Raw genomic sequence first — 18,327 nt, forward strand, 5'->3', positions numbered from 1 at the left:
ATTTCTGAAAAGAAGGCTGGTGGAATTTGGATAAGGAAAACATTGAATCTGTAGATCACTTTGGGTAGTATTGACATCTTAACAATATTAAGTCTTCTAATCCATTAACACAGAATGTTTTTGCATTTATTTAAGTTGTCTTTCATTTCTTTCAGCAATGTTTTATAGTTTTCACTGTACAAGTCTTTTACCTCTCTTTATAATTTATTCCTAGGTGTATCTTATTGTTTTAGATGCTATTGTAAGTGGAATTGTTTTCTTAATTTCCTTTTCAAATTGCTCACTGCTTCTGTGTAGAAACCCCAGCTGATTTTTATGTGTTGACCGTGTACCTTGCAACTACGTGAATTTATTTATTAGGGCTAGTAATTTCTTGTGGATTCTTTGGAATTTTCTATGTATAGGATTGTGTCATCCGCAAATAGGGATAGCTTTACTTCTTCTTTCCCTATTTGAATACGTTTTTTCTTTATCTTGCCTAATTCTGGCTGGAACTTCCAGTACGTATTGAATAGCAGCGGCAAGAGTGGGCATCATTATATGGTTCTTGATTTTAAGATTTTAACGTTTTCAGCCTTTCTCCACTGAGTATGATGTTGGCTCTGTTTTCAATAAGTGACCTTTACCGTACTGAGTAATTTCCCTTCTACTCCTACTTTGTCGAGTGTTGAATTTTGTCAGATGCCTTTTTGGTGTCAGTTGAGATGATCATGTGGTTCTTTTCCTTTGTTCTATTAATGTGGGTTTTTTTTTTTTTTTTAATTACATTGATTTTCTAATGTTGAACTACCGCTGCATGCCTGGAATAAATCCCGATTGATCATGGTGTATAATTCCTTTAATATGATGTTAAATTTGCTTTGGTAGTGTTTTCTTGAGAATTTTTTGCCCCTACTTGGCAGAGATATTGATCTGTAGTTTTTTTTGTGTGTGTGTGTGTGTGTGATGTCTTTGGCTTTTGTATCAGGGAAATGCTGTCCTCATATGTCTGAAAGTATTCCCTCTTTGGAAGAGTTTAAGAAGAATTGGTGTCACTTTTTCTTGAAATGTTTGGTAGAACTCCCCAGTGAAGTTATATGGCCTAGGACTTTTTTGTTGTTGGGAAATTTACTGACTCAATCTCTTCACTTGTTATGGGTCTGTTAATATTTTTTCTTGAACTGATGTAGGTGGCTTATGTGTTTCTAGGAATTTGTCCGTTTCATCTAAGTTATCTAATTTGTCGTTGTATAATTGCTCACAGTATACTCTTATGATCTTTATTTTTTAGGGTCGGTTGTGATGTTTCCACTTTCATTTCAGATATTATTTGTATCTCTTTTTATTTTGTCTGCCTAGCTAAAGTTTTGTCAATTTTAATGAAATTTTCAAAGAACTTCTTGTTTTGTTGATTTTTCTCTCATGTTTTCATATTCTCTATGTAATTTATTGTTTTTTGTTTTATGTAATTTATTAGTACAGTCATGCATTGTTTAATGTCTATAATACAGTCTGCAAAATAGAACTTTATGTGATTTGGTTGTTCACAGGCAGTTCTTGGCTTACGAATGGCTGACTTACAGACAACTTGTACTTAAGAAGGGACTGCCATAAAAAAAATCCAAGTTAAATACAATGGCTCGTAATAATGGCATGTACTACTTTGTGACGCGCATGAAAACATTGCGTGGTTTTGAAGTGTTTCTTAAGTGTTTTATATGCATAGAAAGGTAAAATATATACTACATGCTAAGACAAATATTCGACTAACAGACATTAAATAAGAACCATGTGTACCTGTTCAGACTTACCTACAAATTCAACATAAAGACAGACTTAGTGTTACCAATTGCCAATCTGACACAAAGGGCCCTTGTCTTTTCCCGAGTAAGAATAGACATTAAAGACAAACTTTATCTTCAGCAAGCTTTATTTGGCTTGAGCCAAGCAAAAGAAGTCAGCGGGGATCTAAGCTTCTCCAAAAGACTGACTGGAAAAGGGAAGCAAGGCTAGGGCTTATATGGGTTTGGTGGAGACAATAGAGTAATGAATATTTTAGTGGGCTTCTTTCAAGGGCAGGTATTTCTCAGAATGGAGGTGTGTGCTAATTAGGTTGCTAGGTTGTGCAGGCATCTGGAATCTAAGCTGGAACTCGCTGATATTCAAGATGGAGTCGTCTCGGCAGCCCTTGGCATCACTTACTATGGGATACAGTCCAAGCACACTGATCTTTGGTACTACATCACCATCTTCAGAGGGCTAAGGAAGGTTAAGCAGAGGCCCCACTTTGTCTTTCTGAGCATGCGGGAGCCTGTTAAGAAGGAATGGACTAGAAAAACACTAAGAAGGAGATAGTAATTCATGGGTTGTTTCAGCCTTATCTCATGTTGACAGGGTGTGGTTCCTGTTTACCCATCTTCTAGATGGTAATCTTTTAACAGTTCTTTTTTTTTGGCCATCACAGGCCAGCACAGTTAACCCTATCTGTCTCAATCCCCCCTGAGAGATTTCATACTCAGGATTCTTTATGAGGGTGTTGGGGCAGAGGTCTCTTCTGTAACTTCTTCAAGCTGACACCAGGTTGTTGGCCTGCTTGGCAGAGTAGAAATCTCTCCCTGTCTGGTCTAAAGTTTTGTAAGGTCTGGCAGTCTCACTTTCAGGAATGGGCAGGAAACCCTGCATCATCTTGGAAGTGTTGTAATCTAGAGGACACAGACTTTATCAGAAGCTTGAGGAGACAAGGCCCAAAAATCAGAAATAGAAGTATAGTAACTACAGGGCTCAAAAAGGGTAGAAACCAAGTAACAGACGGGAGTGTCTTCCACACTATCTACCAAATACCTTGGCCTCCCTGTCTTTTGTTTCTCAATCTCACACTCTTCTTTTTTTTTTTTTTTTTAACATTCTGTATGTTTCTGTCTCTGTTTTTTTATGGGCTCTCTCTTTCTCACACCCTCACTTTCTAGAACTCTCCCCAGTCTCACTTTCTCTCTAATCTTTGCCTGTTTTTGTCACTCTCACTCATTTTTTTCTCCTTTATCCTCATGTATCACTTTATCACCCTATCTTTTTGTTTACTTTAGTCTCACTTTTTCTTCACTAACCTGTATAGGGGCCGTAGGCTGTGGGCTACATGGGGTATGAACAGGCACCAATATCCTAGGAGCCCAACAAATGCCTGTGGTTGTTTCACAGTTTCTGGGTGGAGGTAGGTGTGGACCTTATCACAGCTTCAGGCATCACTCTTGTCTTACCCGACCAGATAACACTCAAATACTTGACCAGCAAGCCAGGCCCCTGTATTTTTCTTTGGTTACCACCCATCCCCGAGACTGGAGGTGTGGCGATCTTCACAGCTGCAGTCTGCCCTTCTATCCAATTTATGGAAGTTTTTTTTGGATATTTATAGAGCTTTGTCCTATGAAGATGATATTAACCATTCGCTGATTTTCAGTGACTTCAGGATCTATGTCACTGTGTCTCCAGAAGGCCTGAAAATTTTTTTTCGAGAAACTCCGAGGGGTTCTCTTTAGGTCCCTGAACTACTTCATAAATTTTTTTAGAGGTTTTTCTGTTTTTGTATCTCAGTTTTAAGGCCTTGTAGTAAGGACTTTCTATAATGCGTCAGCCTACTCATGTCCTCTTTTGAACAGTAGTGCCACTCGGGATCAATTCTAGGGACTGGCAGTTTGTTAGGATTTGGGGGGTTTTATTGGTCCAACAAATTTTTCTGTTTACTAAATGCTAATAGAAAAAAGGTAAGAGTGGAAGGTCTTTTGTGTTCTGTTTGATTGGCTTTATATGCAAAGTTCTCTAAAAGGTGATTTTCAGAATTGTCTCATCTATTTTCTTTATCTCAGGGCTCAGTTGATGTGTCTTTGTGAGTCCATGTGAGCCCAGCTCCAGCTGGGTTATATTCCTTATGCTCAAGGACAGGGAACACATTGATGATTAATACCTGGACTTAGTTGAGCTCCTAGATCGCAGCCACTGCAGGCTCTTTAAACTCACGGTGCTGGCTTTCTACCGGATACCATTTGGTTCTTCATCAGGAACTTAAGTAAGAGCAAAGTTTTCATCAATCACAGACTCAGTGGACATCAACATTTTAGATATATTTTAGCCCGAGGCTTTTCTTTTGCCCTTTAGATGTGTAAGACAGTAGAGGATACGTTTGATTATGTCTAATAGTAGCAGGACTATCCCTTGCAATGGTGACCTAGCTCATGTTCTTATTCTTGATAGTAACCAACCCAATGAATCTGGTGTTTTTAAGGGTGTTACAGTGTGTAACCAAGTAGCTTGTTCAATTCTACGTGTTCTACTTTTCTTGTGTTATTTAAGAAGAGGTATTTATTATAGCACAGACTACACTTTTCTTGGACCAATAAATAAAAATCTAAGGCTATTCTGTTATGTCATGTCACCTTGGCTTAATTAGGCCAGAGATCACTGTTGTGTTTCTATCCCACTAGCAACTAGTCTGTTATTTGTCCCATAGTGATTGATAAATTTTTTAAAGATTTTTCTAATTCAAATATACTCTAAATAGGAATTAAAATTATCCACCATACCCTGAATATTGGACCAGTGGGCTTTTTTTTTTCCCCCTAGGTCTAGTTTTACAATGGGTAACAAATTTAACATTACCTTTCTAATATTTACTATGGATATCTAAAGATAATCTTGAAGTTCCCAAGGTATACTATCTATGCATTTATCAGGAATTTAAACAAGAAATTGTCCACATAAATTCACTATCAGTTGGAAAGGGATCATCTAAGCTAGTATAGGTGAATGTATCACATAAAAAACATATCTAAAAGGAACGCACAAAGTTTGTCTAGAGAGAACAGAAAATATAGAAAAACTTACATACAACAACTAAGTTTTCATCAGAGAATTCACGATTAGCGACGTAATACAGGATGGACTTCTCATGTTGGAGGTCTCCAGTTAATCTGTCTAAAATATAGTAAGTGTTTTCCCTGCAGGCAAGCTGCCCCTCCTTGGTTCACTTGTTAACAGTCATGGGTCACTTTCTCAGAAACAGAAGTGTTATCTAAGACAAAATGGAGTCTGACTCGTGAGATCAGTCCCTTCTGAGAACCTGGTTTTCTTAAGATACATAATTTTCTGTATAGCAAGAGGGTAAGAGTTTGATTATAAACATTAGACAGGTATTTTATGTAACATTGTCTTGAAGACTGATAAAACTGATTACTGATTTACCCTAAACATAAATCTATTTACAGATCTTGGGAATCAGTTTCTCAAAACAGACTGAGTTCTTTAAGAAAAAAAAGCACAATGCCCAGAGCAAAAATAGCCGTGTTAGTTTATCTGGGCAATTGTTTACCTCAAAGTGGCTTCAGTAATATTCCCACATAAAACCCATACTGTCATATCCTTTACTCAGCCTTATGTAGTTAACTTCTGTTCCATGTGATACCAGATCAACTGCAGTCTGTGAACCCATCAGCATTTGCATAAGAATTTTGGAAATTTTGATAGAGTCTGGCCACAGTCCTTTTCATAGGTCTAGTATAGTCCATCTTTTTTTGTTGAGATATTCTGGTCAAATGTTTTCAGAAAGTAAATACTTATCTGTAGATGACAGAACTTAATATGGTCATGATTAATTTATAAACATAATTCTTAATGGTGAAAGACCTGATAGAAATTAATTACGAGTGCAACGCAAAGGCCAAATAAAATCAGTTAAAAAAAAAAGTTTTAGAACCATGTTTTTAAAGAACTTCAGATGTAACATATAATAATCTTGAGATATGATAGCATATAGTCAGGATATATCAAGAACATACCAAGACCATCAAGTCTCCAAATACCTAAACAGCAACAAAAATGACTTCATGGGTGTAAATGATGTGAATTCTCCAATGAAATTATTGGCTTTAATGATGCTAGATTCAAAAAATAAATAAATACATTTCCAACCAAGTTAGCAATTCAGATGACATGATATTATGCGTTTGTTGTCTAATATTAGGCAAAAACACAAGAGGAAATACTAACATATAAATTTTAACCCAAAGAGAAAGAATCAGGCGCTGCTCATGATTTTAACAACATGTCTTATGTAATTTACAACATGTTAAATAAAGCTTTCTAGCACTTTTTCTTTACAAAAATTTTCCTGGCTTTCAGACTTGTCAGGAGTTTATCTTAAGTTACCAAGAAACAATACTTTAGTTATTTAACACAAAGATCTTAAAATAAAAACCTTAGCTTTTTTCTTAAAGCCCTGTGGCTTGGTTTTCGACTCAGGAATCTTATTCTAATGACAGACTGAACCTTTGTCTTTGAAGCAGATTTAATTTTACATCAGTAAGTTACCTAAAAGATCTTAGAAATTATTTTAAGCCTGTATACCATAAAATATAACTAGTTGAAATAAAGTTTTTTTTAAGTAGTCCACATTTTCATTCAACTTTTACTATTTCTCATATTTTTCCAATCTAATTTTATCAACCAGCTTTGGAAACCTCAAGGTTTCTATTCAACTGACTAATTAAACATTTCTCCAGGCCATCTCATTGTGATTTCTGTTTGACCTTGGCAGCTGAGGGCTGGTGGCTAAGGAGGCCTGATTTTGCCTCACCCTACCTACCTTTTTTTTTTTACCTACCTTTTAACTCAAGGTAGAAGACAAGATTAGCCCATTCTGATTCATTTACATGCAGAGGCATTTTGAAAGGCTATCTACCCAGTAAATACCAAAGTCCTTCAGCAATTTTTTAAATGAATCTAATTCTTAGCTAGGGAGACTAGAGGCTGGAGGGATTCATCCCAATTCCAGACATTTTGAAACGCAAAAGATAACAATTTATTTCTCTTCTCCTGCTCTAGAACTGTTACTTTTCTTTTAAGACAAAATTATCTTTTTTTTTTTAAACCATCTAGAGCAAAAAATGGCCAATTGTCCAGTAAACAGCCCAATCAGTAAATTCTGAGGAGTCTCAACAAGCATATTCTAGTTCAACCTGAATTTCTCTTCACCAGTTAGTTTCTCTGCAAGACACACTTTACAAAAAATAAGACACAGACGGAGGCAACTGAGATAATCTCGCAGTCTCAACCTTCCCAGACAGCTCTCGCAGTCACACATCAGACAAACAGAGAGCGCTCAGACCGGACAAGTCAGAAAGGGCTTAGTGAGGTCTAACACATTACTAGGAATATCTGAATCCCCACTTCACTTTTCGTGATACCTCTTATCTCCAGTACCAAACGGAGGGGTTTCAATCTCTCAGTCCAGAGACCTCTACATCCATTCCCCAGAAGCAGGGTGTACCAACCAGACAACATCCAGACACAAAAACAATGGCTGCCACACACACATATGCCTGCCAAAACTCTAGAGTCACCAAGACAAAGCATAGTTTAAAAACGAAAGAAGAAAAAAAAAAAGGTCAAGGAAGTAGACTGCCAGAGTACTTTCTGTGACCTCCTGCTGGGGATTCATGACCCACTCCAAAGCGCTCTCCGCGGCCTCCTCTTATCGGAGGCTTGCGACCTCGATTTACCGAGTGCTCTCCACTACCCTCTGATGGGGTTTGTGTCCTACTCAGCAGGCGCTCTCCACGGCTCTGTCCGAGGTCCGTGACCCACCCTTGAGATATGGGGTGATCAGCCCCTAACAAGGACTCACTCCTTTTCTCCAAACTCTTTCGAGGGAGCCAAACAACTGGAACGCTCTCCATGAACCCCCGTTTCGGGGCTTGCGACCCATTCAGTGGAAACAGGAAAGAAGAGAGGAAAAAATTGGAGTACCACAGACCAATAGAAGGGCCTCCTGAGAGGGCAGTTTAAAAATGAAAGGAAAGAAAAAAGTCGAGGAAGTAGACTATTGGAGCGCTCTCCATGACCTTCCGCTGGGGGTACGCAATCTGCTCTAGAGCAGTCTCCTCCACCTCTTATTGGAGGCTCACCACCCACTCAATTTACCGAATGCTCCCCGTGACCCTCTGATGGGGTTCGCGACCCACGCAGTGGGTGCTCTTGCAATATGGGGTGATCAGCCCCTAACAAGGGCTCACTCCTTGTCCCCAGTTCTCCTTTCTCGAAAGCCAAACGACTGGAAAGCCCCCTTCGTTGGGGCTCGCAAGTCATTCGGTGTAAAGAGGAACGAAGAAGACAAGAATGAGAAAAAGAAATGGAGACAAGGTATGCAGGAAAAAAAAAAGATAATAAAGGTTGCTTAAGGGGGAAGGAGGACTGAAGGGGGAGTGTCGCCTGAACTTACCTCTTCAAAGAGACACCAGACAAAAAGGTCCTGGCGGCTGCTTGTCTCTGAGTAGAGGTCTGTTGTAAAGGCTCAGTCCCTTTGGTCTATGTCCCCTAACCGCGGGCCAATTTGAGCCACTAGTCTCCTGGCTGGCTCACCAAATTTTGTTACCAATTGCCAATCTGATATAAAGGGTTCTTGTCTTCTCCCGAGTTAAGAATACATGTGAAAGACAAACTTTATTTTGCTTGAGTCAGGCAAAAGGAGTCAGCGGGGATCTAAGCCTCCCCAAAAGACTGACTCAAAAAAGGGAAGCAAGGCTAGGGCTTACATGGGTTTGGTGGAGACAATAGAGTAGTGAATATTTAGTGGGCTTCTTTTAAGGGGCAGGAACTTCTCAGAATGGCGGTGCATGTTAATTAGGTTGCATGTGCATCTGGACTCTTAAGATGATATTCCAGGTGGAGCCGTCTGGGCAGCCCTTGGCATCGCTTACTATGGGATATAGCGTAAGTGCGCTGATCTTTGGCACTACATTACCATCTTTGGAGAGCTAAGGAAGGTTAAACGGTGGTGACACCTTGTTCTTCTGAGCATGCGGGAGCCTATAAAGGGGAAAGGGACTAGAAAAACACTAAGAAGGAGATAGTAATTTGTGGGTTGTTTCAGCCTTATCTTATGTTGACAGGGTGTGGTTCCTCTTCACCCAACTTCTAGATGGTAATCTTTTAACAGTTCTTTTTTTCGGCCATCGCAGGCCAGCACAGTTAACCCTATCTGTCTCATTAGGAAAGAATCTCGTTCGTAACCCAGGGACTACCTGTGCACAAGAGACACGAGGTACACATGTTGTGTGCGGGAAGCTGATGTAACATTCACTATGTCCAGTTACGTCTGCTGTGTCTTGTTTACCGATAAGGATTTTTGAACTCTATTAGGGACCACAGAGGTACACGCAGACAGATGTATGTGGTACATGACTGTACTTGTGATTTTTTTTACAGATATTAAAATTAAATTACAGATATTACAGTTGTTGCAGGTACTTGAAATAGCATTTGCAAACATTACTACTGCTAGATCTTTTTTATGTATTACCAAGGAAGCACATGTAAGAAACAGTACATCTCATTTTTTTCTAACATTTTGGTAACTGTATTTTAATATAACTGATTTGTGTGTGTGTGTGTATTCAGTTTATGCATTCATAAACCTTAGTCTGAGAAGGGTCCATAGGTGTCAGGAGGGTGCCAGACAGAATGGATGAAAAACCTCTGACTGGTGGATGAACAGTTAGTTACATAAACAAGTGCCGGATTGTGATTTTTATTTTTCTTTCCTTTTTGGCAACAAAGTAAAACATGCAAAACTATCTTGCTGAAACTGCAGAAGAGTCCTCAAATGTTAGTGTCTATAAGAGGGAAAGAACTAATCTTATGGAAACATTTGTGTCTCTCTTCCTTTTTTTTTTTGTTAAAAAAAAAAAAATCTATTGTCTATTTAGTGTTTTTTCATCCCTACCTCTCCCCTCCCTCATAACCATAAAAGTTTGTTTATCTTTGTGTATAAACCTTTTCATGAGTTTTTATAGTAGTGGTCTCATACAGTATTTGTCATTTTGTGATTGACTTATTTCACTCAGCATAATGCCCTCCAGATTCATCCATATTGTTAGATGCTTCACAGATTCATCATTGTTCTTTATTATTGTGTGGTACTCCATTATGTATATGTGGCATAGTTTATCTATTCATCTGTTGATGGGCATCTAGGTTGTTTCTGTCTTTCTGCTGTCGTGAACAATGCTGCAGTGAACATGGGTGTGCATATGTCTGTTTGTGTGATGGCTCTTATTTCTCTAGGATATATTCCTAGGAGTGGGATTGTCGGATCATATAGTACTTCTATTTATAGCTTTCAAGGAAGCGCCATATCATTTTCCAAAATGGTTGTATCATTTTGCATTCCCACCAGCAGTGCATAAGAGTTCTAATCTCCCCACAGCCTCTCCAATATTTGTTATTTTATTTATTTATTTATTTTTGATTCGTGCTAGTAATGCCAGGGTGAGATGGTATCTCATTGTGGTTTTGATTTGTATTTCTCTAATGGTTAGTGATCGCAGGCTTTTCCTTGTGTGTCCGTTAGCCGCTTGGATGTCTTCTTTGGTGAAGTGTCTGTTCCTTTGCCTCTTTTCTAATTCGATTGTCTTTTTGTTGCAGAGGTATTGGATTTTCTTATAGATTTTAGAGATTAGACCTTTGTCGGATTTGTCTTAGCCAACAAAAATTTGTTCCTATTCTGTAGGTTCTTTTTTAACTCTTTTGGTAAAGTCTCTTGATGAGCGTAAGTGTTTAATTTTTAGAGGATCCCACTTAATCTAGCTTATCTTCTGGAGTTTGTGTGTTGTTAGTTATGGTTTGTTCCCTGTTAATGCCGTGTATTAGGGCCTCTGCTGTTGATCCTATTTTTTCTTCTATGATCTTTATAGTTTTTGGTGTTATATTTAGGTCTCTGATCCATTTTGAATTAGTTTTTTTGTATGGTATGAGGTATGGGTCCTGTTTCTTTTTTTTCGCAGGTGGACATCCGGTTTTGCCCACACCATTTTTTAAAAAGACTGTGTTTTCCCCTGTTTGATGGACTTTGGGTCATTGTCAAAGTTCAGGTCACCATAGGTGGATGGATTTACATCTGGGTTCTCAACACTGTTCGATTGGTCAATATAACTGTTATACCAGTACTAGGCTGTTTTGACTACCGTAGCTTTATAGTAGGTTTTGAGGTCAGGTAGTGTGAATCCCCCTACTTTATTCTTCTTCTTTAATGGTGCTTTACTTATCCGGGGCCTCTTTCCTTTCCGTATAAAAGTGATCAGCTTTTCCATTTCTTTAAAGATGTGTCTGTCTTCTGCGTCAGACACTACTAGGTCATTTATTAGCTACTTTAGTCCTCCAAAAATTGTGGTTATATTTAGTGTGTTGTCTTAGTGAAGGAAAGAAAATGTATAAGTGTGTGTATACGCATACATGACTTCTATAGCTTTATGTCTGACCTCATTCCCCTAACCTAATTTTGCCAATAAAAGCTCATGTTTATTAACCGGAATCCCTGTAGAAACCCCTCCCTCCCACCAGACACACACAGCACTACCCTTGGGGTTTTCAGGAGTATTAGAGAAGGAATACTCTTGTAGAAAAGTCTTCTGGATAACTAATTAAATGACTAAGCCCTTAGCCAGGAGATGAATAAATTGGTTAGGAGCTGAACAAAAGCAATTTCAACTGGGTCCTTATATGCAGCCTTGTGGTTCTGAGTGCCAGACTTTTTGATTCCCACAGGAGGCAGCCTTCTGTGCTGTGATTCTTGCCCTGCTGCTTTTCATCGTGAATGCCTGAACATTGATATCCCTGAAGGAAACTGGTATTGCAATGACTGTAAAGCAGGCAAAAAGCCACACTACAGGGAGATTGTCTGGGTAAAAGTTGGGCGATACAGGTGAGTAAGATGGAGAATGGTGTTCATTCAATTTACCATCGTCTGTTTCTTGACATCTCTTAAATATAGTACTTAATTTTATTTATTTTCAGTGCTCTTTCCAGTTAGGCAAGGTCTTCCCCTTCATCCCCCCCACCCCAATTAATTTTTCCTTATGAAAGAAAAACTAAGTTTACAGTTTCTGATTATAGAACTAATACTTGTTCACTGCAGAAAACCCATTAAAGAAAACCAATTAAACCCAAAATCTCAGGACTCAAGAAGGTATGTTGTTAATATTTTGGCATATTTACTTGCAAATATAGACATGTCAATACACAAGCCTCCGAAATAATTGGCCTCATAGTTTATACCCAGTTTTGTATCTAGCTTTTTCTTTTTAAAAAATTGTATTCATTGAATATAAAGTACACAAAAGAATATTTATAGCTTGCATAGTTTTAAAGAATAACTAAAAGAACGTTTATGCACGATCCATCTATATGCTGCCTACAAGAGACACACCTTAGACTTAGAGACACAAACAAACTAAAACTCGAAGGATGGAAAAAAATATATCAAGCAAACAATAAGCAAAAAAGAAGAGGATTAGCAATATTAATTTCTGACAAAATAGACTCTAGACTTAAATCCACCACAAAGGATAAAGAAGGACACTACATAATGATAAAAGGGACAATTGGTCAGGAAGATATAACCATATTAAATATTTATGCACCTAGTGACAGGGGCTGCAAGATACATAAATCGAATTTTAACAGAACTGAAGAGTGAGATAGACACCTCCACAATTATAGTAGGAGACTTCAACACACCACTTTCTGAGAAGGACAGGACATCCAGTAAGAAGCTCAATACAGACACGGAAGACCTAATTACAGCAGTCAACCAACTTGACCTCATTGACTTACACAGAACTCTCCACCCAACTGCTGCAAAGTATACTTTTTTTTCTAGCGCACATGGAACATTCTCTAGAATAAACCACATATTAAGTCATAACACAAACCTTTGCAGAGTCCAAAACATCGAAATATTACAAAGCATCTTCTCAGACCACAAGGCAATAAAAGTAGAAATCAATAACAGAAAAACTAGGGAAAAGAAATCAAATACTTGGAAACTGAACAATACCCTCCTGAAAAAAGACTGGGTTATAGAAGACATCAAGGAGGGAATAAGGAAATTCATAGAATGCAACGAGAATGAAAATACTTCCTATCAAAACCTCTGGGACACAGCAAAAGCAGTGCTCAGAGGCCAATTTATATCGATAAATGCACACATACAAAAAGAAGAAAGAGCCAAAATCAGAGAACTGTCCCTACAACTTGAACAGATAGAAAGTGAGCAACAAAAGAATCCATCAGGCACCAGGAGAAAACAAATAATGAAAATTAGAGCTGAACTAAATGAATTAGAGAAGAGAAAAACAATTGAAAGAATTAACAAAGCCAAAAGCTGGTTCTTTGAAAAAATTAGCAAAATTGATAAACCATTGGCTAGACTGACTAAAGAAATACAGGAAAGGAAATAACCCGAATAAGAAGCAAGATGGGCCACATCACAACAGACCCAACTGAAATTAAAAGAATTATATCAGATTATTACGAAAAATTGTACTGTAACAAATTTGCAAACCTAGAAGAAATGGATGAATTCCTAGAAAAACACTACCTACCTAAACTAACACATTCAGAAGTAGAACAACTAAATAGACCCATAACAAAAAAAGAGATTGAAACGGTAATCAAAAAACTCCCAACAAAAAAAAGCCCTGGCCTGGACTGCTTCACTGCAGAGTTCTACCAAACTTTCAGAGAAGAGTTAACACCACTACTACTAAAGGTACTTCAAAGCATAGAAAATGATGGAATACTACCTAACTCATTCTATGAAGCCACCATCTCCCTGATACCAAGACCAGGTAAAGACATTACAAAAAAAGAAAATTACAGACCTATATCCCTCATGAACATAGATGCAAAAATCCTCAACAAAATTCTAGCCAATAGAATTCAACAACATATCAAAAAAATAATTCACCATGACCAAGTGGGATTTATACCAGGTATGCAAGGCTGGTTTAATATTAGAAAAACCATTAATGTTATCCACCACATAAATAAAACAAAAGACAAAAACCACATGATCTTATCAATTGATGCAGAAAAGGCATTTGACAAAATCTAACACCCATTTATGATAAAAACTCTCACCAAAATAGGAATTGAAGGAGAATTCCTCAACATAATAAAGGGCATCTATGCAAAGCCAACAGCCAACATCATCCTAAATGGAGAGAACCTGAAAGCATTTCCGTTGAGAACGGGAACCAGACAAGGATGCCCTTTATCACCGCTCTTATTCAACATTGTGCTAGAAGTCCTAGCCAGAGCAATTAGACTAAAAAAAGGGCATCCAGATTGGCAAAGAGGAAATAAAATTATCTCTATTTGCAGATGACATGATCTTATACACAGAAAACCCCAACGAATCCACCAGAAAACTACTGAAACTAATAGAAGAGTTTGGCAGAGTCTCAGGTTATAGGATAAACATACAAAAATCACTTGGATTCCTCTACATCAACAAAAAGAACATTGAAGAGGAAATCACCAAATCAATACCATTCACACTAGCCCCCAAGAAGATAAAATACTTAGGAATAAATCTTAACAAGGATGTAAAAGACCTATACAAAGAAAACTACAAAGCTCTACTACAAGAAATTAAAAAGGACCTACTTAAGTGGAAAAACATACCTTGCTCATGGATAGGAAGACTTAACATAGTAAAAATGTCTATTCTACCAAAAGCCATCTGTACATACAATGCACTTCCGATCCAAATTCCAATGTCATTTTTTAAGGTGATAGAGAAACAAATCACCAACTTCATATGGAAGGAAAAGAAGCCTTGGATAAGCAAAGCATTACTGAAAAAGAAGAAGAAAGTGAGAGGCCTCACTCTACGTGATTTCAGAACCTATTATACAGCCACAGTAGTCAAAAGAGCCCGGTATTGGTACAACAACAGGCACATAGACCAGTGGAACAGAATTGAGAACCCAGATATAAATCCATCCACATATGAGCAGCTGATACTTGACAAAGGACCAGTGTCAGTTAATTGGGGAAAAGATAGTCTTTTTAACAAATGGTGCTGGCATAACTGGATATCCATTTGCAAAAAAATGAAACAGGACCCATACCTCACACTAAGCACAAAAACTAACTCCAAGTGGATCAAAGACCTAAACATAAAGACTAAAACGATAAAGATCATGGAAGAAAAAATAGGGACAACGTTAGGAGCCCTAATACAAGGCATAAACAGAATACAAAACATTACCAAAAACGACGAAGAGAAACCCGATAACTGGGAGCTCCTAAAAATCAAACACCTATGCTCATCTAAAGACTTCACCAAAAGAGTAAAAAGACCACCTACAGACTGGGAAAGAATTTTCAGCCATGACATCTCCGACCAGCGCCTGATCTCTAAAATCTATATGATTCTGTCAAAACTCAACCACAAAAAGACAAACAACCCAATCGAGAAGTGGGCAAAGGATATGAACACACACTTCACTAAAGAAGATATTCAGGCAGCTAACAGATACATGAGAAAATGCTCTGGATCATTAGCCATTAGAGAAATGCAAATTAAAACTACGATGAGATTCCATCTCACTCCAACAAGGCTGGCATTAATCCAAGAAACACAAAATAATAAATGTTGGAGAGGCTGCGGAGAGATTGGAACTCTTATACACTGCTGGTGGGAATGTAAAATGGTACAACCACTTTGGAAATCTATCTGGCGATATCTTAAACAGTTAGAAATAGAACTACCATACAACCCAGAAATCCCACTCCTCGGAATATACCCTAGAGAAATAAGAGCCTTCACACAAACAGATATATGCACACCTATGTTTATTGCAGCTCTGTTTACAATAGCAAAAAGCTGGAAGCAACCAAGGTGTCCATCAACGGATGAATGGTTAAATAAATTGTGGTATATTCACACAATGGAATACTACGCATCGATAAAGAACAGTGATGAATCTATGAAACATTTCATAACATGGAGGAACCTGGAAGGCATTATGCTGAGTGAAATTAGTCAGAGGCAAAAGAACAAATATTGTATAAGACCACTATTATAAGATCTTGAGAAATAGTATAAACTGAGAAGAACACCTACTTTTGTGGTTACGGGAGAGGGGAGGGAGGGAGGGTGGGAGAAGGTTTTTTACTGATCAATTAGTAGATAAGAACTGCTTTAGGTGAAGGGAAGGACAATACTCAATACATGGAAGGTCAGCTCAACTGGACTGGACCAAAAGCAAAGAAGTTTCTGGGATAAAATGAATGCTTCAAAGGTCAGCAGAGCAAGGGCGGGGGGTTGGGGACCATGGTTTAAGGGGACTTCTAAGTCCATTGGCAAAATAATTCTATTATGAAAACATTCTGTATCCCACTTTGAAATGTGGCGTCTGGGGTCTTAAATGCTAACAAGCAGCCATCTAAGATGCATCAATTGGTCTCAGCCCACCTGGAGCAAAGGAGAATGAAGAACACCAAGATCACATGACAACTAAGAGCCCAAGAGACAGAAAGGGTCACATGAACCAGAGACCTACATCATCCTGAGACCAGAAGAACTAGTTGGTGCCCGGCCACAATCGACAACTGCCCTGACAGGGAGCGCAACAGAGAACCCCTGAGGGAGCAGGAGATCAGTGGGATGCAGACCCCAAATTCTCGTAAAAAGACCATACTTAAAGGTCTGAGTGAGACTAGAGAAATCCCGGCAGTCATGGTCCCCAAACCTTCTGTTGGCACAGGACAGGAACCATCCCCGAAGAGAACTCATCAGACATGAAAGGGAGTGGAGAGTAGGTAGGAGAGAGATGGTGATGAAGAGTGATCTAATTATATCAGGTAGACACTTGAGACTGTATTGGCATCTCCTGTCTGGAGGGGGGATGGGAGGATAGAGAGAGTTGGAAGCTGGCAAAATAGTCACGAAAGGAGAGACTGGAAGGGCTGACTCATTAGGGGGAGTGCAAGTGGGAGTACGGAGTAAGGTGTATATAAACTTGTATGTGACAGTCTGACTTGATTTGTAAACGTTCACTTGAAGCTCAATAAAAGTTAATAAAAAAAAAAAAAGAATGTTTATGTTTGTACTGTCCTGTTAAAGATGTGAAGCATCTCTGGTACTTTTGAAGCTCCTTCCATGCCCCAGTCTGATTCCATTCTCTCCTCACCCCTAGAGGTAAACAGTGTACTGGATTTTTTATTTATCATTCCTTTGCCTTGCTGTATAGGTTTATCTTTTCTGCATGTTTTAGAACTTTATATAAAGAAATTATAGTTGATACCTTTTTCTCCAAATTGCTTTTTTCATTCAGTGTCCTGTTCCCGAGGGTCATTGTAGTTAGTGCAGTGCTCCAGGTCATTGAGAGTTCACTGTTCATAGTACTCCTTTATGTAGTCACACAGGGTTGTATAGTCTATTTATCCATTCTCCTGTTTAGGCTGTGAGCATTTTGTAAATGTTTCTTGGTGTACATGGAAAGGAGCTTCTTAACTATTGCCAAATTGTCTTCCAGAAGTGGTTATACTAATAATGCTTTTTATTTTGACATTTCTTGGTGTATTCAGTACTATTAAGTTACTGAAAGTTTTATTTTTTTCAAGGCTGAATTATATTTTATTGTATAGAGTACTATATAGTTACTGTGATTATTCCTGGGCGTTTAGATTGTTGCCAGTTTTTCATTATTACAGGTAATGCTTCATTGAATATTCTAGTAATAAATCTTTGTATCTCTAATTATTTTCTTTTAATAGATTCTGTGAAATAGAATATCTGAGTCAGAGGGAATGTGTGCATGTATTTGTGGTGTTTTCAGGCTTTTAGCACATTCTACTTGTCTGTTCTCTACTTGGATTGTAAGAATGCCCCAGGTTGGACTTCACTATTGACAGACATTGCTATTGCTTATTCGTGTTTGTATGTTATTTTCCTGATGTCTTGCAGCCTTCTAGAAGTTTTGTCCCTTGTTTTTACCTTTTTCCTAGGTGGTGGCCAGCTGAGATCTGCCATCCTCGCGCTGTACCTTCCAACATCGATAAGATGAGACATGATGTGGGCGAGTTCCCTGTACTCTTCTTTGGGTCTAATGACTATCTGTGGACCCACCAGGCCAGAGTCTTCCCCTACATGGAAGGGGATGTTAGCAGCAAGGATAAGATGGGCAAAGGAGTGGATGGGACGTATAAAAAAGGTAATGTTATTCCTTTTGTTTCTCAGGCCAACACAGGTATCTGTTGCTGGAGTGGTTTCTCTGTGTTAGAATTTACATTTACTCCATTTATCAGCTGGGTTCTGTCCTCTGGGGGCAGTATGTGGATGTACCTACAGATTTTACAAGCAAGTTGACCTACAGAACTCATTATTTTTGAGCCTAATCTTTACTAAAGTTTCCTTAAGCAAGGTTTTTGTTTTATCAGTTTTGTTTCTCAGTATCTCATCCAGTATTGGAGTTCTGGAACTTTTTAGTAGAGTAACACTTCACTTTGCTG

At 38.3% G+C, this 18,327-nt stretch overlaps 1 protein-coding gene across 8 annotated transcripts in view; it reads left to right on the plus strand.

Annotated features, from left to right (window-relative positions):
* The window catches only part of NSD1 (nuclear receptor binding SET domain protein 1), a 209,389-nt gene that overhangs the window by 164,501 nt on the left and 26,561 nt on the right, over positions 1 to 18,327 (plus strand). For all 8 annotated transcript variants that reach the window (XM_023551797.2, XM_023551818.2, XM_003404684.4 and 5 more), the window contains 2 exons: positions 11,569 to 11,725; positions 17,824 to 18,029. In XM_023551797.2, the coding sequence (XP_023407565.1) occupies positions 11,569 to 11,725; positions 17,824 to 18,029 (363 nt within the window). The remainder of the gene's footprint in view (positions 1 to 11,568; positions 11,726 to 17,823; positions 18,030 to 18,327) is intronic.

The sequence above is a fragment of the Loxodonta africana genome, chromosome 2 (assembly GCF_030014295.1).
Source record: "Loxodonta africana isolate mLoxAfr1 chromosome 2, mLoxAfr1.hap2, whole genome shotgun sequence".
Taxonomy (NCBI): domain Eukaryota; kingdom Metazoa; phylum Chordata; class Mammalia; order Proboscidea; family Elephantidae; genus Loxodonta; species Loxodonta africana.